The sequence below is a fragment of the Dipodomys spectabilis genome, unplaced genomic scaffold (assembly GCF_019054845.1).
Source record: "Dipodomys spectabilis isolate Male_0828 unplaced genomic scaffold, ASM1905484v1 ptg000002l, whole genome shotgun sequence".
Lineage (NCBI taxonomy): Eukaryota > Metazoa > Chordata > Mammalia > Rodentia > Heteromyidae > Dipodomys > Dipodomys spectabilis.
The window spans coordinates 41,267,863-41,295,081 of NW_024870679.1; the positions used below are offsets into that span (position 1 = coordinate 41,267,863).

Below are 27,219 nucleotides of genomic sequence, written 5' to 3' on the forward strand. Positions count from 1 at the left end.
GATTTCTTTTGAAATAGGGTCTCATTATTTAACTCAAGCCAGTCCTAAATTCCTTCATCCTCCTGCTTCAGCCTCCTGACTGCTGGGATTACAGGCAACTACTTCTTATACAGGTCACTGATTATTTCTGGGACCAGGCTGGAAATGTTTCATTCCATTGGAAAGGTGTGAGGCACCTCCTGCTACAGCAGGGAATTAACAAAGGAAGCACCTTAATATCTCCATAAGAATCGAAGAAATTACTATAGACCAAAGCTTTGCCCTGATTTTCTATTTCTGAAAGTCAGACTTAAAGTTAAAAATTTCTGTTCTGTAAACTTCCATTTAGCAAAAAGATACTATAGAAATTAAATCATTATATTTTCTCAAAAAGAAAAAAGAAATCAGTTCTTCATAGGAGTGTTTTCTTTCTTTCTTTCTTTCCGGTGTTTTAAATGTCAATGATCACAAAAACTTCCGCCTTATCTTCATTATGGACCTGCATCGCTGAATATGTTATTGCTTTGACTTCTGTTCCCTAAAGTTGGGATTAGAGAAAAACAAATATGAAAATGAGAATCTGGAATCAAACTCTTTAGTAACAATTGGCATAAAGCCCAGAGTGAAATATTATTCTGAAAAATTAAAAAGCTTTAAGGACCAATGTGTTATCAAATTAGCATAGTAGTATATCTCATTTGATAAAAATGAGAGCAATATGTGCCATCAGAAAATCACTGATGTAGAGCTAGGAGTTAAGAACCCTAATCCAGGATGTGGTTACACAAGAGCAGGGAAACTGTCTGCCTATCCAGGCATATGTTTTTTTCCATTATAAAGTAACTTGTACCAGGCATTAGTAACTCACCTGTAAACCCAGCTACTCCGGAGATGACATCAAAGGATTGTGGTTCAAAGCTAGCCCAGACAAGGAAGTTTGTGAGACTCTTATCTCCAATTAACCACCCAGAAAACCAGAAATGGCAGTGTGGCTCAAAATGGTAGAGTGCTCAGGAACAGCACCCAGGCTCTGAGCTCAAGCCCCATGACCCACCAAAAAAAAAAAATTAAAAATAGTAATAAAGTGGGCTGGGATGGTGGCTCAGTGGTAGAGCACTTGCCTTGCATGCATGAGGCCCTGGGTTCGATTCCTCAGCACCACATAAGCAGAAGAAAAAAAGCCGGAAGTGGCGCTGTGGCTCAAGTGGTAGAGCGCTAGCCTTGAGCTGAAGAGCTGAGGGACAGCGCCCAGGCCCAGAGTTCAGGCCCCACGACCCGACGCAAAAAAAAAAAAAAAAAAAAAAATTAATAATAATAATAAAGTGACTTGGATTCAAGAACACAACTGTTGCTACTCTTTGGCTCCTCTTGGTCTCCACCTACTCTCTCATGCTGTGTCTTGGCCTCTTTTCAGAGGCCAATATTCCCTCACCTCTTGGGACTCTGTTGTCTTTAACTCTAGCTGGAGTGACATAGCTCCCCATGTCAGAACCCTCCACAGGATTCTGATATAAAACACTCCTCACACACTGCCCTCATTGGATCCACGGGATTAGATGTTCTCTTAGGTCCCTTCTAGCTCTAAAATGGAACCTATAACAATCCTGTGTACCACCAGATGGCTCAGGCAATGGGTGAATAGCATTTGTTAGGTCTATAGCACAAAATACATATAAAGATTTCACAGGAGCCGGGTGCTGGTGGCTCACACCTGTAATCCTAGCTACTCAGGAGGCTGAGATCTGAGGATCGCGGTTCAAAGCCAGCCTGGGCAGGAAAGACCGTGAGACTCCTATCTCCAATAAACCATCAGAAAACCGGAAGTGGCGCTGTAGCTCAAGTGGTAGAGCGCTCGCCTTGAGCTGAAGAGCTGAGGGACAGCGCCCAGGCCCAGAGTTCAAGCCCCACGACCGACAAAAAAAAAAATATTTCACAGGAGGTATGAGTGGAACTGTCTCTGATTTCCCTCTTGGCCATTATCTCCCACAACCTGCCAAGTTTACCTTTCTGCCTGAGGTGCCACATTCACTTGCCCCGTCAGCACGACTCCCTAATCATATGGACCGCTTCACTCCCCTCCCTCTCAGAGTTCTCTGGCATCCCTTTCCGCATTCTCACTCAGTCAACAATGTTTCCAAGAAAAAGAACAACTAGGAAGAACTAGCTCATCCTACCATCAACTTAACATCTCTATCTGTTCTGAAGTCAGCCTCCCCTACAGTGACAATGGAATCTGTCCCAGTCCTGCCAGACGGCCATGGCTTCCACCTGAGCACCGGATCTCACACACTCCCCCCCTTACTGCATCCATAGTTCTGAAATCATCGTTTCTCTGTTTTTACATACAGCAAATCAATTTTCTTCTCCTTCCTAAGTCATTTCCACTCAGCATGCAACGGTGCTATAAAACATCCCAGCTCAAACAAAACAAAACCCTTCTCTACTAGCCACACTTATCTCCAACTAATACTTTCCTAACAATCTATTCTCCATTTTACAACTGTTTCAAAAGGTACAATTAGAACAGACAAGCCAGAAGTGGTGCTGTGGCTCAAGTGGTAGAACAGTAGCTTCAAGCAAAGGAAGATCAGGAACAGCACCCAGGCCCTGAGTTTAAGCCCCAGGACCTGAACTGAAAATATATGTGGATGTGCATGCACACATGCACATGTGCAGGCACATGCGGGTATACAGGCTCTTACACACACACACACACACACACACACACACACACACACACACACACACACACACACACACACAGTCTGTCTTTACTTTCTCATCATTTTTCACTTCTTTTTTTTTGTATCCAAATAGGGACATAGATCCAGAGGCCAGTGGCTTATACCTATAATCCTAGCTGTTCAGGAGACAGAGATCTGAAGATTGTGATTCAAAGCCAGCCCAAGCAGGAAAGCCCAGAATATTCCTATCTCCAATTAATCAACAAAAAAGCTGAAAGTAGAACTATGGCTCAAGTAGTAAGAGTGCTAATCTGGCACAAAAAAGTTCAGGGACATATCCAGGTCCTGAATTCAAGTCCTAGGACCAGAACAAAAACAAAAATGGACAAACATGACTATATTCTGATTAGTAAATGTAACAGCTGTTGGATACTTGGCTTTTCTTGTTTGTTCTTTTATTAGCCTCTCTTTCTTCTTTCCCTTTTAGCTCCTTCTCTTCCAAACTTCATGGCCAGGACTCAATTACTTCTTTTTTTTTTGGTCGGTTGAGGGGCTTGAACTCTGGACCAGGGCGCTGTCCCTCAGCACTTCAGTTCAAGGCTAGCACTCTACCATTTGAGCCACAGTGCCACTTCCGGTTTTCTGAGTGGTTTATTGGAGATGAAAGTCTCACAGACTTTCCTGCCCGGGCTGGCTTTGAACCTCGATCCTCAGATCTCAGCCTCTGAATAGCTAGGATTACAGGCATGAGCCACCAGCACTAGGCTAGGACCCAATTACTTCTACTACTCTCTTACATTAGCTGGTTGGTAATCTAATCTAGTCCTATTACTATAAATATCTGATTAGTGATGACTCTCAAATTTTTACTTCCAGCCAGGCACTGGAAGCTTATGCCTGAAATACTAGCTACTAAGGAGGCTGAGATGTAAGGATGGAGGCTCAAAGCCAGACTGTGTAGAAAAGTCCCCAAGAGACTCTTTTTTTTTTTTCTTTTTGGGTCCGGTCGTGGGGCCTGAACTCTGGGCCTGGCCGCTGTCCCTCAGCTCTTCAGCTCAAGGCTAGTGCTCTACCACTTGAGCCACAGTGCCACTTCCGGCTTTTTTCTTTTTGCTTATGTGGTGCTGAGGAATCGAACCCAGGGCCTCATGCTTGCAAGGCAAGCGCTCTACCACTGAGCCACCTTCTTAGCCCCCCCAAAAGACTCTTATCTCCAATTAACCACTCAAAATCTGGAAGGAGAGCTGTAGCTCAAAGTGGTAAAGTGCTAGCCTTGAGCAAAAGGAGCTTCAGGGATAGTGCCAAGCCCTGAGTCCAAGCCCTATGATTGGGAAAAAAAAAATTACTTCTAGACATTGCTGTCCCCTGAACAAGTCATTCCATAGCTGAATGCCTATAATCTAATATTTCCATGTAGATGGCTAAGAGGCAGCTCAAATGGAACATATTCATAGCCAGGCATGGTGATGTAAGATTGTAATCCCAGTTACTAGGAAGGCAGAGGAAGGAGAACTGCAGCTCAAGACCAGCCTAGGACCTGTCATCCCAGCCAGGACAAAGATAGGTGGATTGAGTATCAAGCATACACCCATGCAGGAAGTAAGACCCAATCTCAAATAAACAGTGCAAACAAGGGCAGGAAATGTGGCTCAACAGTAGAGCTCCTGCCTAGCAAACACAAGGACATGAATCTAAACTCTATTAATGCAAAGAATAAAATTTAGTCCAACTTTTTCACTGTAGAAGAAACAAAAGCTCAAGAAGACAAATGGAGACAGGAACTGGTGGCTCGCTCTTGCAATCCTAGCTACTAAGGAGGCTGAGATCTGAGGATCGTGGTTTAAAGCCGACCTGGGTGAGAAAATCCATGACTTTTTTTTGGCGGGGGGGGGGGGGGGGGGGGGCGGTGTTCGGTCCTGGGGCCTGAATCCTAGGCCTGGGCGCTGTCCCTCAGCTCTTCAGCTCAAGGCTAGCGCTCTACCACTTGAGCCACAGCGCCACTTCCGGCTTTTTTCTTTTTGCTTATGTGGTGCTGAGGAATCGAACCCAGGGCCTCATGCATGCAAGGCAAGTGCTCTACCACTGAGCCACCTTCCCAGCTCCAGTCCATGACTTTTATCTCCAATTAACCACCAAAAAGTGAGAAGTGGAACTGTGGCTCAAATAGTAAAGTTTTAGCCTTGAGAGAATAAAGCTAAGGTACAACACCCATGCCCTGAGTTTAAGTACCAGTAGTAGCATGTGCGTGCACGCGTGCACACACACACACACACACACACACACACATAGACAAATGAGTTTTTATTTTCCACAGCAATCTGTAATACAGTATGTAATAACAAATCTGACCCTACAGTACAGTGCTGACTCCTAATCTAATATGTGAAAGTATAGTTTTTACATATGTAGACAGGTTAGAACACTTGAAGAAAAACTTAGCATACTAATTAGAATGAGTTAAAGTTTACTTTCACATATATAGTCCTTATGGAAAGGAAATACAAAATGTTTCCAATGGTCAGACTTTAAAACATACCTGAGGGTGCTTGGACAGTGAAAATTCTTCTCCCCACCTTGAGAAGAAAATTAAAACATGATTGAGAGTTTTAAATTTTGCATTTATTCTCCTTATGTATTTTTAAATAAGCCTTACAAATGTGGTTCAGCTACTAAAGAACCAAAGGCAGAAGTCTTAACAGATATCATTTATTCACCAGCAGATACATATGTGAAGGACTTATAGTAAACAGCCACTGTTACTCTCAGTGTTGACAATGGTCTAAAATTGAGGGTGAAGCCCATGGTAGTGTGTTTATAGTAGAGTCTCAAATTTTTTTTGTTGGTCATGGGCTTGAACTCATGGTCTGAGCACTGTCCCCGAGCTCTTTTGCTAAAGGCAAGCACTCTACCACTTTGAAACACGGTGCCACTTCCGGTTTTTGGTAGTTATTTGGAGATAAGAGTTGCAGAGACTTTCCTGCCCAGTCTGGCTTTGATCCATGATTCTGACATCTCAGCCTCCCAAGTAGCTAGGATTACAGGCAGTACCCGGCTCAATAATCTTTAGTGGACAATATTTCAGGATAGTGTATAATACTCAAAAATCTCACTATACTTAGAGCTAAGAGAAAACTGTGGAGAAAGTTGGCCTGAGTACTATAAACACTAGATTAGAAATAAATTTGAGCTTAATTTGTCTTTATAATTTTGTTTTTTTTGGTGCCAGTCCCAGAGTTTGAATAGCAAGACTAGTGCTCTACCACTTGAGTCATAGCTTCACTTCTGGCTTTATTGGTAGTTCTAGTGGAGATAAGAGTCTCATAGACTTTCCTGCCAGGTCTGGCTTCAAACTATAATTCTCAGATCTCGGACTTCTGAGTAGTTAGGATTATAATAGGTGTGAGCGCCCAGACCCCAGCTTGTCTTTACAACAATTTTTTTTTTTCTTGGTCATGGGGCGTGAACTCTGTGTGTGGGAGGTCCCTGAGCTCTTAAGTTCAAGGCCAGTGCTCTACCACTTGAGCCACTGTGCCACTTCCAGTTTTCTGGTGGTTTATTAAAGATAAGAGTCTTGGGCTGGGAAGGTGGCTCAGTGGTAGAGTGCTTGCCTTGCATGCCTGAGGCCCTGGGTTCAATTGCTTAGCACCACATAAGCAAAAAGAAAAAATCCGGAAGTGGCGCTGTGGCTTAAGTGGTAGAGCGCTAGCCTTGAGCTAAAGAGCTGAGGGACAGCGCTCAAACCCAGAGTTCAGGCCCCACAACCGGACCAAAAAAAAAAAAATCTCTCTAGAAAAAAAAAAGAGTCTCAGGGCTAGGAAGGTGGCTCAGTGGTAGATTGCTTGCCTCGAATGCATGAGGCCCTGGGTTTGATTCCTCAGCACCATATAAACAGAAGAAGAAGAAAAAAAAAAAGAGTCTCACAGACTTTCCTGCCTGGGCTGGCTTTGAACTGTGATCCTCAGATCTCAGCCTGCTGAGTATCTAAAATTACAGATGTAAGCCACCGGCAACAAGCTTTTTTTTTTTTTTTTTTTTTGCTAGTCCTGCAGCTTGAACTAGGACCTGGGCACTGTCCCTGAGCCTCTCTGTGCGCAAGGCTACCACTCTACCACTTGAGCCACAGTACCACTTCTGGCTTTTTCTGTTTATGTAGTACTGAGGAACTGAATCCAGGGCTTCCTGCATGCTAGGCAAGCACTCTACCACTAAGCCACATTCCCAGCCCCTTTTTACAACTTTTGTCAAGATGTCCACACCCTGAGTTCAATTCCAGGACACACACACACACACACACACACACACACACACACACACACACACACACACACACACACACACACACACACACACACACACGATGTTCACAGTTTGTACACAGATAGCTCTAGAGAGATATGCTCCTAAAACTTGGAAAATGCTCTAGTCTCTCCTTTTCATACCAAACTGGTTAACTATTACAACATAGCATAATAGAGCAAAGTTTAGAAATTCTGTTCAACCACTTTTAGCTAAGAACCCTGAAACAAACTAGTTTTTTTATTCATTGAAAAGAAAAACATTGGGCTGGGAAGGTAGCTCAGCGGTAGAGTGCATGCCTTGCAAGCATGAAGCCCTGGGTTCGATTCCTCAGCACCACTAAGCAAAAAGAAAAGCCGGAAGTAGCGCTGTGGCTCAAGTGGTAGAGCGCTAGTCTTGAGCTGAAGAGCTGAGGGACAGCGCCCAGACCCAGAGTTCAGGCCTCATGACCGGCAAAAAAAAAAAAAAGAAAAACATACACATGTACACACAAAAAAACAAACCAGGAAGATGGGCATGTTACTGAACCTGTATTTCTAACACTAGTGAGGCTGAGGCAGATGGCTCATGGGGTTTGAAGCCAGCCTGGACTACACAGTGAGTTTACTGGGCCAGCAGTATGCCTCAAGTGGTAGAGCTCCTGCCTGGCAAGTGAAAAGTCCCAAGTTTAACAATCACTGCCAACCTGCTCCCCATATCAGTGTTTCACTAAATGATTTATGTTGTAACAATGACTGCATTTTTGGGTACTAATAAATGCCATGAATTAAAAAAAAAAAAAAATCACTGCCACTCAGGAGGCTGAGATCTGAGGATCGTGGTTCAAAGACAGCCTTGCATGCATGAGGTCCTGGGTTCGATTCCTCAGCACCACATAAGCAGAAAAAGCCGGAAGTGGCACTGTGGCTCAAGTGGAAGAGCTGAGGGATAGTGCCCAAGTCCAGAGTTCAGGCCCCATGACCGACACAAAAATAAATAAATAAAGCCAGCCCAGGCAAGAAAGTGTGAAATTCTTATCTCAAATAAAACACTCAGAAAACCTGATGTGGCACTGAGGCTCAAGTGGTAGAGTGCTAGCCTTGAGCTGAAGAGCTGAGGGACAGTGTGCCCTGGCCCAGAGTTCAAGTCCCATGACCAACCAAAAAAAAAAAAAAATCACTGCCACATTGCTGGGTGCAGGTGGCTCATACCTGTAATCCTAGCTATTAAGAAGGCTGAGATTTGAAGATCACAGTTCAAAGCCAGCCCAGGCAAGAAAGCCTGTGAGACTCTTATCTCCAATAAACTACCAGAAAATCAAAAGTGGTGCTATGGCTCAAGTGGTAGAGCACTAGCCTTGAGATGCCCCACAACCAAAAAAATAAAATCACTGCCACAAAAAAACAAAGCTGGGCACTGGTGGTTCATGCCTACAATCCTAGCTACTCAGGAGTCTGAAATCTGAGAATTACAGTTCTAAGCCAGGCCTGGCAGAAAAGTCTGTGAGACTCTTATCTCCACTAGAACTACCAATAAAGCCAGAAGCGAAGCTATGACTCAAGTGATAGAGCACTAGCCTTGAGCTGAAAAGCTGAGGGATAGCACCAAGGCCCAGAATTTAAACCCCATGACCAACCAAAAAATAATTAAAAAATAAACAACTACAACAATAAAGAATTAGGGCTATGAATGTAGCTTAGTTGTATAGTGCTTGCTAGCATGCATGAAGCCCTGGGTTTGATTACTCAGTACCATAAACAGAAAAGGCTGAAGGGTGCTATAGCTCAAGTGGTAGAACACTAGCCTTGAGCAGGGGACAGTGCCCAGGCCCCTGAGTTCAAGCCCCAGGACTGGCCAAAAAAAAAAAAGATTAGACATAGTGACTTTGCAGCCAACCAGGGCTATTACAAAAAAAAGATAATAAAGCTGAGCACTGGTAGCTCACGCCTGTAATCCTAGCTACTCAGGAGGCTGAGATCTGAGGATCACAGTTCAAAGCCAGCCCAGGCAGGAATGTCATGAAACTCTTCCCTCTAATTTACCACCAGAAAACCGGAAGTGGCACTTTGAGTCAAGTGGTAGAGCACTTGACTTGCGCTGAAGAGCTGAGGGACAGCGCCCAGGCCCAGAGTTGAAACCTGTGACCAGAAAAATAAATAAATAAATAAATGTAATAAAATACATCATTTTACAAAAAGAAAATAATAAGATTCAGTATTAAGGGCTGGGAAGGTGGCTCAATGGTAGAGCGCTTGCCTTGCATGCATGAGGCCCTGGGTTCGATTCCTCAGCACCACATAAGCAGAAAAAAAAAAAAAAAGATTCAGTATTAAATGGAAAAATAAACTGCAAATATTGGGGCTAGGAAAGTGGCTCAGTGGTAGAGTGTTTGCCTTGCATGCATGAGGCCCTGGATTCGATTCCTCAGCACCACATAAGCAGAAAAAGCCAGAAGTGGTGCCGTAGCTCAAGTGGTAATGCGCTAGCCCTGAGCTGAAGAGCTGAGGGACAGTGCCCAGGCCCAGAGTTCAGGCCCCACAACTGACAAAAATAAATAAATAAATAAACTGAAAATATAATTATCTCACTGAATAAACAAAGTCAAGGTAAATTTGGTCAATTGTTTGCAAACATTGGAAGGAAAAGAAGATATAATTTATGTGGATGTAATTGGTTTCAGTAGGTCTAGAAAGATGGGAGTATGAGAAAGGGTGACTTTGTATTTCTCATCCAACAAGCTAGGTTGGTATGCTGTGCCCTTTAGCAATTACACACACACACACACACACTCTCTCTCTCTCTCTCTTCCTCTCTCTTTGTCCTCCACTAAACAACAAAATCAACAAATTGAAAATCAAAATCAATTTTTGTTTGCTTTTGTGCCAGTACTGGGGCTTGAACTCTGGACCTGAGCACTGTTACTTAGTTTTTGCTCAAGGCTGGTACTCATCACTTGAGCTACAGCTCCCCTTTTGGCTTTTTGCTGGTAAACTGAAGATAAGAATTCATGGGGAGGGCTGGGAAGGTGGCTCAGTGGTAGAGCGCTTGCCTTGCATGCTCAAGGCCCTGGGTTCGATTCCTCAGCACCACATAAGCAAAAAGAAAAAAGCCGGAAGTGGCGCTGTGGCTCAAGTGGTAGAGCACTAGCCTTGAGCTGAAGAGCTGAGGGACAGTGCCCAGGCCCAGAGTTCAGGCCCCACGACCGGACCAAAAAAAAAAAAAAAAAAGAATTCATGGGGAAAAAAAAAAAGAATTCATGGGGCTGGGAAGGTGGCTCAGTGGTAGAATGCTTGCCTTGCATGCATGAGGCCCTGGGTTGGATTCCTCAGCACCACATAAGCAGAAAAATCTGGAAGTGGCTCAAGTGGTAGTGTACTAGCCTTGAGCTGAAGAGCTGAGGTACAGCACCCAGGCCAGATTTTAGGCTGTATGACCAAAATAAAAAAAAAAAAAAAGAATTCACGCAGGCCGGGTGCAGGTAGCTCATGTCTGCAATCCTAGCTACTCAGGAGGCTGAGATCTGAGGATCACGGTTTAAAGCACAGGAAAGGCCGTGAGACTCTTTCTTATCTCCAATGAACTACTCAGAAAACCAGAAGTGGTGCTGTGGCTGAAGTGGTAGAGTGCTCACCTTGAGCTGAAGAGCTGAGAGACAGTGCCAGGCCCAGAGTTCAAGCCCCATGACCAACAACAACAAAAAAAGAATGCATGGACTTTCCTGCCTGGGCTGGATTGGATTTAGGCCAGGATCCTCAGATTATAGCCTTCTAAGTAGAAACGATTACAGTTGTGAGCCACTTCACCTGGCTCATGATCAGTTTTATTCTGAGAAGTTCTGATCCTTCAAAGCTCAGCTGAATCTACAGGGCTCTGCCAAGCCCAAATGGTCCTTTGAATTAACATGTTGATTTGACTTTCTTCCCACGTTCAATGCAGAATATAACATTCAAAACTTACCCAATTGACCGTAGTTTAAAATTTCTTAGGTCAATATTAAGTACTTTCACTTCCTAAAAAAGAAAAAAGAAAAATTTTATTAAGAAAAAATTGTTCCATTAGACTATCTACTAAAACCTGTTAAGTGACCATTTTTCTAAGAAATAATAGCTTTGATGGGGCTGGGAAGGTGGCTCAGTGGTAGAGCGTTTGCCTTGCATGCCTGAGGCCCTGGGTTCGATTCCTCAGCACCATATAAGCAAAAAGAAAAAAGCCGGAAGTGGCGCTGTGGCTCAAGTGGTAGAGCGCTAGCCTTGAGCTGAAGAGCTGAGGGACAGCGCTCAGGCCCAGAGTTCAGGCCCCACGACCGGACCCCAAAAAAAAAAAAAAAAAAAAGAAATAATAGCTTTGAAACAACTTCTCTGAAGCAAAGATTAAAATGGAACAAGCTAAATATATTTCAAGCAATACTTCAAATATATACAAGATAAAAACATGAATCAAGGAGCTGCTGCAGATAGAACTTAGTGGTAAAGCATGTGCTTAGCATGCATAAGGCCCTGGTTCAAGATCTGTTGCCAACACAAAAAAAAACAAAAAGCCATCCAGGCATGGTGTATACCCTTGTAATCCTAGCCCTGAGGAAGCTGAGGTAGGAGATGGAAAATTAAAGGACAGCCTGGGCTGTGAAGTAAGCGAAAGACCAGTGTGGGCTATATAGTAAGACCATCTGAAACCAAAAAAATGATAAAGTAAAGTCAGACTATCTCTGAAGGAGGATATGAGATTCTAATCACTTCTATTTTTATGTAATACTTTAGGCACCCGAGTGCTGTCAGATAACTGATACAGCTGGTATAGTATGTATAGCAGAACTGCTAAAGGAGAGGATGACAGAACCAAGAAAGGCATGGGTGAGATAACAGTGAAGCTAGAGGAATGTTTATTTTGGTCCGTTGCAGGGCTTGAACTCAGGGTCTGGGTGCTGTCCCTGAGCTCTTTGGCTCAAGGCTAACACTCTACCACTCTGAGGCACAGCTCCAATTTGGTTTTTGAATGGCCTAGTCTGGCTTTGAACTGCGATCCTCAGATCTCAGCCTCCAGTAGCTAGGATTACAGTCATGAGCCACTGGCGCCCGGCTTAAAGGAGTATCTTTCTAGAGGCTGACAGAAATAAACAACTTCCTTTTTTTACATTAAGGAAAACTAAAATCAGCTATTGTTGAACTTAGGCCAAAGTGACAGAGTTTCACTTGAAATGGAACAAAAGTAATATATGAATGTCTATAAGCATCAAATTTGGGAGACATAAAGAGTGTAGATGAAACCGGGTATGGCGGCTCATGCCTGTAATCCTAGCTACTCAGGAGGCTGAGATCTGATGATCAAGGTTCAAAGCCAGCCAGGGCTGAAAAGTCTGATATACTCTTTTTTTTTTTGTCGGTCATTGGGCTTGAACTCTGGGCCTGGGTGCTGTCCCTCAGTTCTTCAGCTAAAGGCGAGCATTCTACTGCTTGAGCCACAGCACCACTTCCAGTTTTCTAGTGATTTATTGGAGATAAGAGTCTCAGGGACTTTCCTGCCTGGGCTGGCTTTGAACCATGATCCTCAGATCTCAGCTTCCTGAGTAGCTAGGATTACAGGAGTGAGGCACTGGCACCCACCTCATAAGACTCTTTTTTTTTGGGGGGGTGGGGGGGTCTGGTCATGGGGCCTGAACTCTGGGCCTAGGCCCTGTCCCTCAGCTCTTCAGCTCAAGGCTAGTGCTCTACCACTTGAGCCACAGCACCACTTCCGAGCTTTTTTCTGCTTATATAGTGCTGAGGAATCGAACCCAGGGCCTCATGCATACAAGGCAAGCACTCTACCACTGAGCCACCTTCCCAGCTCCATGACTTTTATCTCCAATAAACCACCAGAAAACCGGAAGTGGCCCTATGGCTCAAGTGGTAGAGTGCTAGCCTTGAGCTGAAGAGCTGAGTGACAGTACCCAGGCCCAGAGTTTAAGCCCCACAACCGACAAAAAAAATAGTGCAGATGAAGAATGAAGCTGTGCTTTTTTTTCTTTGTTTTCCTTCTTATTTTGCAGGTACATTCTTTTTTTTTTTTTTCTTTTTTTATGTCGGTCATGGGGCTTAAGCTCTGGTCCTGGGTGCTGTCCCTCAGCTCTTCAGCTTAAGGCTAGTGCTCTGCCACTTGAGCTACAGCACCACTTCCTGACAGTACCACTTCCAGTTTTCTGGTGGTTTATTGGAGATAAGAGTCTCATGGACTTTCCTGTCTGGACTGATTTTGAACTGTGATCCTCAGATCTCAATCTCCCAATAGCTAGGATTATAGGTGTGAGCCACTGGTGCCCCGCTCAGGTGCACTTTTTTTTTTTTTGGTCGGTTGTGGGGCCTGAACTCTGGGCCTGGGCACTGTCCCTCAGTTCTTCAGCTCAAGGCTAACGCTCTACCAATTAAGCCACAGCTCCACTGCTGGCTTTTTCTTCTGGTGCTGAGGAATTGAACCCAGGGCCTCATGCATGCAAGGCAAGCACTCTACCACTGAGCCACCTTCCCAGCCCCAGGTGCATTCTTATTCAATCCTAACTAATGACAAGTGCTACCTATCAAATATCTAAATACAAAATGCATGCATATAGGCAAACTCAGGTTAACCAAAAAGTGCTCATAATTTATGCAAATTGGTATCATCTCATATGGCTATATAGACTTTTTTTTGGGGGGGGAGGGGTCAGTCATGGGCCTGAACTCTGGACCTGGGCACTGTCCCTCAGCTCTTCAGCTCAAGTTATGCTCTACCACTTGAGCCACAGCACCATTTCCAGCTTTTTCTGTTTATGTGGTGCTGAGGAATTGACCTAGGGCCTCATGCATGCTAGGCAAGCATTCTACCACTGAGCCACCTTCCCAGCCTGACTTTTTTTTTGGTCGATCGTGGGGCTTGAACTCGGCCTGGGAGCTGTTCCTGAGCTCTTCAGCTCAAGGCCAGCATTCTACCACTTGAGCCGCAGTACCACTTCCAGTTTTCTGGTGGTGGATTAGAGATACGAGTTTCATGGACTTTGTTGCTCAGGCTGGCTTTGAACTGTGATCCTCAGATCTCAGCCTCCTGAGTAGCTAGGATCACAGGCGGGATCCACCGATGCCCGACTTCATTTGTTCAGTTTTAAAATATAAGCTAAGAGCCCACTTGTTTAAAAATAGAACACAAAAAAGCCTTTCTTACCCGGGGTATGAAGAATTCATCAGCACTGAACTTATAAAGCCATTCATCCAAAAAGTGAAACAGAAGAGATAGTAAGTCATCTCCTACATAGGATCAAAAAAGGCCACAACAGTATGCTTAATCATTCTGGTCAGTAAAAATTTGTTTCAATTTTAAAGGACGGTGAATTTTTTAGCTAGTTTATGGACTCATAATCATTTTTGTTGTTTGCATTGTGAAAAAATACTCAGATCAGGGAGAATATCACACATCTGTCTGCCAAATTTTTCCTTATGAATAAATGTTACCTTGAGTTTCCACCTCGACTGTTTGGAGGGGCTCCACAGTCCCAGTATCTGTCATGTAGCCAAACATGGCCATTGCACATTGCTCAAATGCTTCCTCCAGCGTATCTCCCCAAGCGTGTAACCTAATGAAATACACATGTACCTTATGTAAGGTATTCCATTGCAACAGACCAAACTCAACAGCAAAGTCAAAATAAAATCAGTACAAGAAGTACAAAACTAAAGCTCTAATTTAATAGCACCAAATTTGGGAGTTTTTATTTTCCTCCCAGGAAATGAAAACATGTTTTCTTTTTAAAAAATAATAATACAGCGGTGGCTCACATCTGTAATCCTAGCTACTCAGGAGGCTGAGATCTGAGGATCATGGTTCAAAGGCAGCCAGAACAGGAAAGTCCTTGAGACTCTCCAATCAACTACCAGAAAACTGGAAGTAGCGCTGTGGCTCAAGTGGTAGAGCACTCACTTTGAGCTGAAGAGCTCAGGGACAGCGCCCAGGCTCAGAGTTCAAGTCCTACAACCCTCAAAACAAAACAAATCCTCACTATTAGATTGTTAGGGTTTTTTTATTTGTTTGTTTTGGTTGGTTGTAGGGCTAGAATTCTGGGCGTGGGTGCTGTTCCTCAGCTCTTCAGCTCAAGTCAAGCACTCTACCACTTGAGCCACAGCACCACTTCCGGTTTTCTAGTGGTTGACTGGAGGTAAGAGACTCAAGGACTCTCCTGCCCAGGCTGGCTTTGAATGGTGATCCTCAGATCTCAAGCCTCCTGAGTAGGATTACAGGTGTGACTCACCAGCACCCAGCTTAGTGAGGAAATCTTAGACAAACATAAAATGAGAAAAAAATTCAGACATTACCTTTCTATGTAATGCAGGCTTTCCTGGACTTAATTAATTAATTGTACCAGTCCTGGGGCTTGAACTCGGGCATAGGTGCCTTTCTTGAGCTTCTTTTGCTCTAAAGCTAGCACTCTGCCACTTGAGCCACAGAGCCACTTCTGGCTTTTTCTGTTTATGTGGTACTGAGGAATCGTACTCAGGGCTTCATGCATGCTAGGCAAACACTCTACCACTAAGCCACATTCCTAACCATTGCCTGGAATTTATAATCTTATCTCAGCATTCAGAGTGGCATCTATCTGCATTCAGGGGAGAAAATTTGGGAGTTTTTAAACCATCATTTTCATATATAAAACTAAATTAAAGGAGAAAATTAAAGAACTAGAGACATCCAAATTAAAACATTCAGCTTGGGCTTGGGATGTAGCTCAGTAGCAAAGTGCTTTCCTCGCAAGTGCAACGCCCTGGGTTTGATCCCCAGCACCAAAAACAAAAAACAGGTAAAACATTCAGACTTCCTATTTAAAGACAGTTTCAAAGGAACAAACTCAAGCTATACTCACTGAACATCTGCTGTATGATCCAAATCTGAAAGAGAGGAAACACATCTGTAAGTCAGTAATATTGACTCCAAATCATAAGACCTCTAGGAAGGCTGGGAATGCGGCTTAGTGGTAGAGTGCTTGCCTAGCATATAAGCCCTGGGTTCGATTCCTCAGTACAATATAAACAGAAAAAGCTGTAAGTGGTGCTGTGGCTCAAGTGGTAGGGCGCTAGCCTTGAGCACAGAGAGGCTCAGGGACAGAGCCCAGGCCTTGAGTTCAAGCTGCAGAACTAGCAAAAAAAAAAACAAACAACTCTAGGGAGGTAACAGGCAGTGACATGCTGAGAAAAACAAAATACAACAATAAAAAATCTATTTCATTATTACTCACTATTAAGAAAATCATCCTAGAGTCGGATGGCAGTGGCTCACACTCATACTCCTAACTATTCAGAAGGCTGAGATCTGAGGACCAAGGTTTGACATCAGCCAGACAGGACAATCTCTGAGATTTTTTTTCTTTTTTCTTTTGGCTTGTCATGGGTCTTCTGGTTTCTGGGGGTTTATTTGAGATAAGAGTCTCATGGAGGGCTGGGAAGGTGGCTCAGTGGTAGAATGCTTAACTTGTAAGCATGAGGCCCTGGGTTCAATTCCTCAGCACCACATAAGCAGAAAAAGCCAGAAGTGGCTCAAGTGGTAGGCTAGCTTTAAGCTGACGAGCTGAGGGACAGTGCCCAGGCCTAGAGTTCAGGCCCCACAACAGATTAAAATAAAAGAAGTCTCATGGACTCATCTGCCTGGGCTGTCTTTGAACTGTTATCCTCACATCTCAGCCTCCTGAGTAGTTAAGATTGCAAATATGAGCCACCAGTGCCTGGCACACAATTTTTAAATTTTTTATTTTGTTGGTTGTGGAACTTGAACTAGGGCTTGGGCACTGTCCCGGAGCCTCTTTGTGCTCAAGGTTAGCATTCTATCACTTGAGCCACAACACCACTTCCAATATCTGAGATTCTTATCTCCAATTAACTACCAAAAAAACAAAAACAAAAACAAACCACTAGAAGTGGAGCTATGGCTCCACTTTTCTGTCCGAACTAAGGACAGTGCTCAGGACTGGCATTAAAAGTTTTTGGGTTTTGGGTTTTTTTGGGGGGAGGAAGGTACTGGGGTTTTGAACTCAGGGCCTCAAATTTTCTGAGTAAGTGTACTACCACGTGAGCAACTAAACGAAGTTCCTTTTTGCATTCATTTTGATTGATTGTCAGTCTTGGGGCTTGAACTGAGGGCCTGTGTGCTGTCCTTGAGCTTTTTTGCTCAAAGCTAGCACTCCACCACTTTGAACCACAGCTCTACTTACAAGTTATTTTTGTGGTTAATTGGCATCTCTTGGACTTTTCTGCCTGGGCTGGCTTTGAAGAACCATGATCCTCAGATCTCAGCCTCCTGACAGCTAGTATTACTTAGACATGAGCCACCAGCACTGGTCTGCATTTATTATTTTTGAGCTAGGATCCCACACTATTCTCAGGCCTGCCTTGACTTTGATCTCCCCCTATATATGCTTCCCTTTTTCACTGTGTTAACAGCTTACTCCACTATGCCCCACCTTTGTTTCTCCTTAGCTTGGAATAACAGGTGTGCCAATGCGTCCAGCACTTATTAATCGAGACTTATGATTTTTTTTTAATGTGTGTGTGTACTGGGCAGGACTGAACTCAGGGCCTGGGTACTGGCACTTAGCTTTATTTGTTCAAGGCTAATGCTCTACTAACTTGAGCCACAGCTCTACTTTGAGCTTTTTGCTAGTCCATTGGGCCTAACAGTATCACATACTTTTCTGCCTAGGCTGACTTGTGTTATAAATATATTCTCCAAGAACCACTGGAGTCACATGATAAGCTTAAAAACAAAGAATTGTTTCAGCAAGGCAAAATTTCCTTCAGGAGAAGGGTGATCCATCAACCAAAAACCTAGCAAGGACACAGAGCAGGCATGCTGTATCCCTAAAACAGGAGGCCCTACCCCTCAACTCGTATTGGTTGGGCTCAGGTTCACAATCTAGTTATATAAGGGGACCTTTAAAGACTCTGAAATAAAATAGTACACAAGCAATCTCAAAACATAACCATACCCTCTACTTCCTGAACAATTTGAGATGTATCTTCTGAAGTGTGTCTTAATTTTAATTAGGAAAAAGCTTACATTTCAAAAATCCTTTACATCCCAACGCAGTTCCCCTTTTTCTTGCTAACCTCAGGACTAGCAAGAAAAAAATAAAGAAAAAGAAAGAGAAATTAATATAGCCAAAAAGGCATGTAAAATTGTTTACAACCCAGCCTTAGTGGTACTCCCCTGCAGTCCCAGAACTCACGAGGCAGAGGCAGAAGGTCTCCAAGTTTGAGGCCTGCTAGGGACACACACACACACACACACACACACACACACACACACACACACACACACACACACACACACACACACACACACACGCGAAGCTTTTTTCTTATGTGGTGCTGAGGAATCGAACCCAGGGCCTCATGCATGCAAGGCAAGCACTCTACCACTGAGCCACCTTCCCAGCCCTGTAGTTTGTTTGTTTTTTATTTTGCTGGTGCTGGGGCTTGAACTCGGTCTGGGCTCTGTCCCTCAGCCTCTTTGTGCTCAAGGTTAGTGCTCTCGCTCTAGCACTTGGGCTACAATGTCACTTCTGACTTTTTCCTGTTCATGTGGTACTAAGGAATTGAACCCCAGGCTCCATGCATGCTAGGCAAACACTCTACCACTAAGCCACATTGTAGCCCAAGTGGTAGAGCGCTAGCCTTGAGCTGAAGAGCTGAAGAACAGCGCCCAGACCCAGAGTTGAGGCCCCATAACTGGACCCCCCCAAAAAAAAAACTACATAGAAAACTTAAAAAAAAAAAACCAAAACAAACCAAGGACTAAGCCAGCACTGGTGGCTAACACCTGTCATCCTCGCTACTCAGGAGGCTGAGCTCAGAGGATCATCTCAAAAACAGGAAAGTCTGAGACTCTTATCTCCAGAAAAAGCTGGAAGTAGGGATGTGGCTCAAGTGGTAGAGTACTAACCTTGGGCTAAAGAAGCTCTGTGATAGTGCCCCAGAACACATATGCATACACACACACACACACACACACACACACACACACACACACACACACACACATATGCACATACACACAGCTAGAGATGGTGCTGGTAATAAAGCACTTGCCTAGGATGTGCAAAGACCTAGGTTTGATTCCCAACACCACAAAATAAACTTTAAAAAAAAAGTTTTTTTTTTGCTAGCCCTGGGGGGGCTTGAACTCTGGGCCTGGACACTGTCCCTGAGCTCCTTTGTGCTCAAGGCTAGCAATCTACCACTTGGGCCACAGCTTCACTTCTGATTTTTTCTGGTAGTTAACTGGAGGTAAGAATCTCACAGCCTTTCCTGCCTGAGCTGGCTTTGAATAGCTATCCTCAGATCTCAGCCTCTTGAGTAGGTAGGATTACAGGAGTGCGCCACTGATGTGTGGCTATTTTTTTTTGGGGGGGGGGGTAGAGGGGTTGGTCATGGGGCTTGAACTCTAGGTCTGGGTGCTGTCCCTGAGCTCTTCAGCTCAAGGCTGGCACTCTACCACTAGAGCCACAGTGCCACTTCTGGTTTTATGATGGTTAACTGGAGATAAGAGATAAGAGTCCCAAAGACTTTCCTGCCTCAGTAGGTTTTGAACTGTGATCCAATCATCAAATGTAAGCCTCCTGAGTAGTTAGGATTACAGGAATGAGCCATAGGTGCCCAGTCTGACTATTTTTAAAAATTATTTTCCCCCCCAAAATTTAACATCTATTTTCCACCAACAAAAAGGATAAAGTGAAGGGCTGGGAAGGTGGCTCAGTGGTAGAGTGCTTGCCTTGCTGCATGCATGAGGCCCTGGGTTCAATTCCTCAGCACCACATAAGCAGGAAAAAAAAAGGCCGGAAGTGGCACTGTGGCTCAAGTGGTAGAGCGCTAGCCTTGAGGTGAAGAGCTGAGGGACAGCACCCAGGCCCACAGTTCAGGCCCACGACCAGACCCCCCCCCCCCAAAAAAAAAGGATAAAGTGAAGCATAATCACACAGTAGGATGATAGGGGTGGGAAGAGGGAAAGATGGAGAAAAATGTGGGAAGGAACAAGTTAGACAATAAATGTAATCAATACCTTACTTATATAACCACAACCTCCTCTGTACATCACCTTGACAATAAAATTTTTTAAAAAATCGACTAGATGCTAGATCTAAAATACACCTGGACATAATAAATTACATAGGTCTCTAGGCATTCACACACAATGAGACCAAAGGAAGATATTCTTAGGAGATGAACAGAAGGCATAAAGCCTATGTGCCTCTGATCATATAAAATAATATTTATTGAAATGAACTCCAGGAAACAGAAATGAGTTTTTTTTCTTCTTTTTGGTGTTTTTGTTTTCTTTTCTTTTTATTGTTTGTTCATTTATGTCTTTGGAAGTGTTAAGGGAGGCACAGAAATGAAGAGACAAAGGGTGAACAAATGCAGCAATGGTACTCACTGGACACTATGTTGAAATGAACTATACAACTTGGGGTGGGGGATGAGAGGTAGAAACTGGGAAAGAGGAAGGGGAAAGGGTGACCTTGTCCAAAAAGAAATATACTCTTTACCTGACTTACATAACTATAACTCCTTTGTACATCTCCTTTATAATAACAAAAAGAAACTTAAGGAAAAAAAGTATCAACTATTGATAATTTTTTTTTTGGGGGGTTGGAGGGGTCGGTCATGGGGCTTGAACTCTGGGCCTGGGCACTGTCCCTGAACTCTTCAGCTCAAGGTTAGCACTCTACCACTTAGCCACAGCACCACTTCATTTTCTGATGGTTAACTGGAGATAAGAGTCTCACGAAAGGCCGGGTGCTGGTGGCTCATGCCTGTAATCCTAACTACTCAGGACACTGAGATCTGAGGATCATGTTTCAAAGCCAGCCAGGGGCAAGAAAGTCCCGGAGACTCTTATCTCCAATAAACTACTCAGAAAACTGGAAGTGGTACTGTGGCTTAAGTAGTAGAGCAGTAGCCTTGAGCTGAAGAGCTGAGGGACAGCAACCAGGCCCAGAGTTCAAGCTCCACAACTGACAAAAAAAAAAAAAAAAGAAGTCTAATACACTTTCCTACCCAGACTGTTTTTGAACCATGATCCTCAGATTTTAGACTCCTGAGTAGCTAGGATTATAGGTGTGAGCCACCAGGGCTGGGCTCAGCTATTGATAATTATGTTAACATGAATCCAAAAATAACATAGAAAACTGAAACACAGAACTACTGTCAGTCTGTGACAACTTCACCTGAGTCCCTGCACTTGACCTGAGTTCCTGCACTCTAGTATGGCTTCTAGTAGTTTATTGACACACTACTAAAATAGGGGGTAGAGGGGATACTAAAATACCTGACTAAGTTCAACAAAGGTAATTCAGTATTTGTTCTAGTCACCAACTGACATAGGCCTCTGATCTCCCTTTGTTTCAGTATCCAAACGGGCTTACCAAAAGAACTACCAAAAGAACTGTGAACGTGTATCTCTTACAACTCCAAAGTATCTTTCTCAAGGACCTGAGAGACATTCCTTTGAAATGTAATCATCTCTACAAACTGAACCTTTACCGCCCAATCTGTAGGAGGAGAGCATCCTAATTCTGTAACTGCCAGCAAGCAGACACAACCAGCCTTGGCCTAGGGGTGCTTAACATCATTTACAATGACTGGCCCTTTGTACTTTTTCATATCTTTTAACTACTGAGCCCTAGGTCTGTACCCTCCCTCGTTTCTCTTGTAAAACAGTATCTTTATACAAATTGAAATAGTCAGTAGTGATTTCAAGCTGGGCCCTGGGGGCCTATAATCCTAGTTACTCAGGAGGCTGAGATCTGAGGATTGGGGTTCAAAGCCAGCCGGGCAGGAAACTCCATAGACTCTTATTTCCAATCAACCACTGAAATTGGAAGAGGCACTTTGGCTCAAGTGGTAGAGCACTTGCCTTGAGGTGAAGACCTGAGGGACAGGGCCCACGTCCTGAGTTCAAGACCCACAACTGACAACAATAAAAAAATAAAATAAAATCCAACCTTGTGCTGAAGTGATAGCTCAGTGCTAGAGTGCTTGCTTACCAAAGTAAACATGCATGTGGCCTTAGGTTTGAATCCCAGAACTAAGGAAAAGATAACTAAATCCAACCTCACAGGTATGCAAGAGAAAAAGACACTGAGCATGAGAGAAGGCTAGCAAGGTGTAGTCACCTATAATGCCAACATTATGGATGCAGTAGGGTCATGAGTTTGTGGTTAACTTAGGCTACAATAGCAAGAGCAAAGAAAGGATCAGGAAAGGGGGATAGAGAAAAGAAAGGAAAAGAAAGCAGTATTTTTATATGTATTTTTAATTTTCTTATTGGGGGGGTTGGGTACTCAGGATTGAACTCAGAGCATCATTCATGAAGCCCCGAAGTGTAAGCCAAACTCCAGAAGAGCATTTAAATAGCTTTTTCAAATGACATGGGTATGAAACCAAGCTTGTGCACACTAGGTCCAAAGTCCAGAAATTCCAAATTAGGTCTAGCCACATGCCCCAAAATGCCAAACAAGAAACATGGCGAATGGTAAAGAAAAAAGACTTGCTGGGTGCCGGTAATCCTAGCTACTCAAGAGGCTGAGATCTGAGGATCATGGTTCAAAGGAGCTGGAGCAGGGAAGTCCATGAGACCCTTATCTCCAATAAACCACCAGAAAACCAGAAGTGGCACTGTGGCTCAAGTGGTAGAGTGCTGGCCTTGATCTGAAGAGCTGAGGGACAGCGCCCAGGCCCAGAGTTCAAGCCCTACTACCAACAAAAACAAAAAAAACAAAAAACAAAGGAGACTTATTACATGGCAGTTGGGAAGACAGCACTTCAGTACACCTTCAACCATCTTCAGGAGTACAGGCATCAGGTTAAATAGGGAGAATTGGGGACCAGGGGGTAAGAAGAGTATACATAGTTAAACCAGTCTCAAATCAGAGGAGTGGCCAGGTAGACCATTATCTCTCTCCTCCTGTGAGTTCTGGAGAACAGTTATTACCTTACATTGGAATGGGAACAGGCACAAGTTGCTTGGTAGTATAGTGGGGAAACTGAGTCACAGCCATCCCTGTGCCTGGCCAGGTTCTGGGGCTGTTGGTTTCACAGACATCCTGAACCTTATTACCTGGCTAGGCTTCAGTTTCCCCACTACAGTAGGTGATCTCCAGTTTTGGGCTATTTCCTTTAAGATGGTAAGAAGGGGGCAGAATAGCTTATTTAACAACTGTTTGTCTACCACATTTAAATACTTAATAAGGAATTCACTCTTTCCAGAAGCCCAAAGTGGTTATTCTGACTACAGCAGAGAATGAAGTAGACATTGTTACCACTCCCTAGTAACTGTGTTCCCAGCAAAGGCCAATTTGCTGGAATGTGGCTAGGCGAAGCAGTCTCTCAGAATGTGGGCTTTGGGCAGACTAGGTAGGGCTACCTGGATTGATAACAGAAAGTCCACAAGGTAATTTCGAAATTGTACCCCTGGCCTGAAGTTGATGTTACCTCTACTGGACTGTTGCCTTTCTGATTAATGACTTGTCTTTGTGTGTAATATAAAACCCAGGGACTCTCCTCCCTCGCTATCCAAACTTCTTTCTAGCATCAGCCTAGTTTGGATCACTAGCAATAAACTTTTTTTATCCTTTCTAAAAAGTGGTCTTGATCTCTGCTGGTCTGCGCTGCCTTAATGGGAATGGTAGATCTGGTCAGGCACTGGTGGCTCATGACTGTAATCCTAGCTACTCAGGATGCTGAGATTTGAGGACTATGGTTCAAAGCCAGCCTGGGCAGGAAAGCCCATGAGATTTTCATCTCCAAAAACTAAAAGTGGAGCCGTGGCTCAAGATGGTAGAGTGCTAGCCTTGAGAAGAAAATTTCAGGGACAGCTCCCAGGACCCGAGTTCAAGCCCCAAAACTGACATTCACCCCCAAGAAAAAAAAAGAACAAGAGATCAAAGTGAACAGATATAAAGTTGGAGGACTTTTAGTTAATATATTGGTTCCAACAAAAGAGGCATCTTTTAGGATGCCTCTTATAGCTTTTTTGATGTTACACCAAAATGCAGAATGTGGTAGATGGTTGTGGCTTATTTGTTGGAGGACAGATTTGTTTTTGTTTTTGTCAGTCATGGGACTTGAACTCTGGGCCTGGGCCCTGTCCCTCAGCTCTTCAGCTCAAGGCTAGTGCTCTACCACTTGAGCCACAGCACCACTTCCGATTTTTTGGTGGTTAATTGGAGATAAGAGTCTCATGGACTTTCCTGCCCTGGCTGGCTCTGAACGATGATCCTTAGATCTCAGCCTCAAGAGTAGCTACGATTACAGGCTTGAGCCACCAGTGCCCAGCTGGAGGATTTTTTTTTTTTCTGGTTGGTTGTGGGACCTGAACTCTGGGCCTGGGTGCTGTTCCTCAGCTCTTTAGCTCAAGGCAAAGGCTCTACCACTTGAGCCACAGCACCACTTCCAGCTTTTTCTGTTTATGTGGTGCTGAGGAATTGAACCCAGGGCCTCATACATGCAAGGCAAACACTCTACCTCTAAGCTACCTTTCCAGCTCCAGGGAGGGCAGGCAGGTTTTTGAGACAGGTTTTCAAAAAGTTCAAGCTGGTCTCCTGCATCAGCCTACCATGTAGGAAAATGTCATTTTTTTCAAAAGTTAGTTATAATGTAGAATTTAAAGCTATAACAAGGGAGTTGCATACTATGTAACAATATAATCCAGTGGTATCTTACAGGTTTAAAATGGACTTTATACAAGCAGGGAGTGGTGACACAGTAATCTCAGTATTCAAAAAGCAGAAACAAAAGGATCTAGAATTTAAGGCCAATTGAAACTGTCTCAAAAACTTTATTTTTTTTGGTCAGTCATGGGGCCTGAACTCTGGGCCTGGGCTCTGTCCCTCACTCTTCAGCTCAAGGCTAGCACTGTACCACTTGAACTAAAGCTCCATTTCTTGCCTTTTCTGCTTATGTGGTACTGAGGAATCGAACCCAGGGCAAGCGCAAACACTCTACCACTGAGCCACCTTCTCAGCCCCTCAAAAACAGTTTTTAAGTACACATTTTCTTCTGTAAAACAATCTGAGAAATTTATTCTACATCTCTACTGGCACAATACAATGGATGTAAATTCATTGCTGCATTGTTCCAGTCTCAAAACTGAAATATTCTACATGTCCCTCAACTGGAAATTTAAGTAAATTCCAGAACATTTGTGCATATATACCTAAGAAAAAGGCATCTGTAGTTGATTTAGAGATGATTGAGGATTTTAAATTGTTTCTAAATGAGAGAAAGACATGAAAGAGAGAGTCTGGGTCCTAAAAGCATAGAACCAAGAATGCTATGGTAAATACTTGCACTTTTTTTTTTTTGGTCTGGTCCTGGGGCCTGAACTCTGGGCCTGGGCACTGTCCCTCAGCTCTTCAGCTCAAGGCTAGCGCTCTACCACTTGAGCCATTGTGCCACTTCCGGCTTTTTTCTTATGTGGTGCTGGGGAATTGAACCCAGGGCCTCATGCATGCAAGGCAAGCGCTCTACCACTGAGCCACCTTCCCAGCCCTACTTGCACTTTTTATACAGAGGACAGTGGAAAATTAATGAAAGATTTAAAACAGAGAAATGAGACTGATCTGTACACCCAAACAATAGCCACCCTTAGGAGTGACAGCTTAACTTTTATTAACAGACTTTAAAGAGACTGGAATTGGGGATGTAGCTCAGCTTAGTGGTACAGCTTAGCAAGTATGAGGTTCTGAGTTCAAACCCTAGTACAGAGACAGACAGACACACACACACACACACACACACACACACATGAATTTAAGAAAAGGCAGTATACTTTGCTATGCATTATCATTATGGTGCTAGGGATTAAATCCAGAGCTTTATACATGCTAGGCAAGGCTCTACCACTGAACTACTTCTTTAGGCTACTTCTTTATTCCTCAGACAAAGGAAATAAGATGTAAAAATAGGTAATGTAAAGTGCCTAAAATCACTAAGCTGATAAATGATAAAGCCCAGATCATTTTACTAACAACATGATTAAGTTTAAACAAAAGTTAGAAATCCACTCAAAAAAGCTGGAACTGGTGCTATGGCTCAAATGGTAGAGAGTTTGCCTTGAGCACAAAGAGGCTCAGGGACAGCACCCAGGCCCTGAGTTCAAGCCTCAGGACCGGCAAAAACAAAAACAAAAAATAAACAAGTAGTTCCCAAGGGGCCGCTGGTGGCTCACGCCTGTAATCCTAGCTACTCCTGAAGCTGAGATCTGAGAATCTTGGTTTAAAGCCACCGTGGGCAGGAAAGTCCTTGAGACTGTTATCTCAAATTAATCACCAGAGGACCGGAAGTGGCTCTGTGGCTCAAAGTGGTAGGGCTCCAGCCTTGACCAAAAAGAGCTCAGAGACAGTACCCAGGCCCTGAATACAAGCTCTACGTCTAACCAAAAAAAAAAAAAAAAACTAAAAACGCAAAACGGCAAAAAACAAGGCACAACTGAACCTGCTTGAAACACCTACAGGGCAAAGTTAAAGGAAAGGCCAGACGCCGCAGGCAAGGAGCCAGGGACGCCCCAAGTGTTCCAGCCTGGTGAAGCGAGCTACCTACTCACATTCATACTTCTGATTGATCGGAGGATATTTGGCCTTGATCGCCTTCTGCTCCTCAGTCAAATTGTAATCCCTATCGTTTTTCTCTAGAGCCATGATTGCAGGATTGTGCACGCTACTTCCGCCCTTTACCAGCTGGTCCACGGCCCGGCGTTACAACTTCCGCACCAGACCCCGCCCCTTGGAACAGGCTCTTAAAGGAACAGAACACGCTTCCAACTCAAAGCAGGGCCTACTCGATTCTAGGCTCTGCCATCTGCATGTCATGTATGGAAGACCAAGGCTCCATCTGCTCCTGCTTGCTTTATCAATAATCCTTTCTAAACACGTAGTAAAGCAAGGCCTTAAATTAGGTACAATGCTCTGGGTTTATGTGGTGAGGCCTTTTCTTCCTCTTCGTCCTCAGTGTTGATCACTGGACCCAGAAGCATGCCTGGCTTTTTAGGGTACTCTGAAAGTTAGTATAACGGCCCTTAAGAAAATGGCTGCCCGCGGGAGCGTGCAGACAAACCTCTCACGTGATGTGGATGGGCACAATCCCATCAGCCCGGGCGCGCGCAATCGCTGGAAATCATCTCCGAGCGGTGGGGGGAGAAGGGGAGGAGCGGATGCCTGGGCCCCGCCGAAAACGGCTCTGTGCGTCTGGATAGGCTGAGAATGCAGATTCCCCGCCCACTTCATCGCTCGCTG

General features: G+C 44.1%; 1 protein-coding gene across 2 annotated transcripts; it reads right to left on the bottom strand.

Moving 5' to 3' along the window:
- Positions 1 to 336: 336 nt before the first annotated feature.
- Zbtb8os (zinc finger and BTB domain containing 8 opposite strand) lies at positions 337 to 27,085 on the bottom strand. 2 transcript variants are annotated; one of them, XM_042677774.1, is made up of 7 exons: positions 27,041 to 27,085; positions 15,799 to 15,823; positions 14,396 to 14,517; positions 14,109 to 14,191; positions 10,896 to 10,948; positions 5,200 to 5,236; positions 337 to 517 (listed from the first exon to the last, which is right to left on the bottom strand). In XM_042677774.1, exons 3-7 carry the CDS (start codon positions 14,466 to 14,468, stop codon positions 431 to 433), a joined length of 333 nt encoding a protein of 110 aa, XP_042533708.1. In that variant the 5' UTR covers positions 14,469 to 14,517; positions 15,799 to 15,823; positions 27,041 to 27,085; the 3' UTR covers positions 337 to 430. The 2 variants fall into 2 exon arrangements, with proteins under 2 accessions (XP_042533708.1, XP_042533707.1); XM_042677773.1 differs by lacking the exon at positions 27,041 to 27,085 and adding an exon at positions 26,532 to 26,673.
- Positions 27,086 to 27,219: the final 134 nt, after the last annotated feature.

Excerpts from the sequence above, each read along its gene's own strand:
- Zbtb8os (XM_042677773.1), bottom strand. The coding sequence starts at position 26,625 with ATGGCTCTAGAGAAAAACGATAGGGATTACAATTTGACTGAGGAGCAG. Across the intron at positions 15,824-26,531 it reads GATCAATCAGAAGTATGAAT|ATTTGGATCATACAGCAGAT; the intron begins GTGAGTAGGTAG and ends CCTCTCTTTCAG. Across the intron at positions 5,237-10,895 it reads TTTAAACTACGGTCAATTGG|GTGGGGAGAAGAATTTTCAC; the intron begins GTAAGTTTTGAA and ends TTTCTTCTCAAG.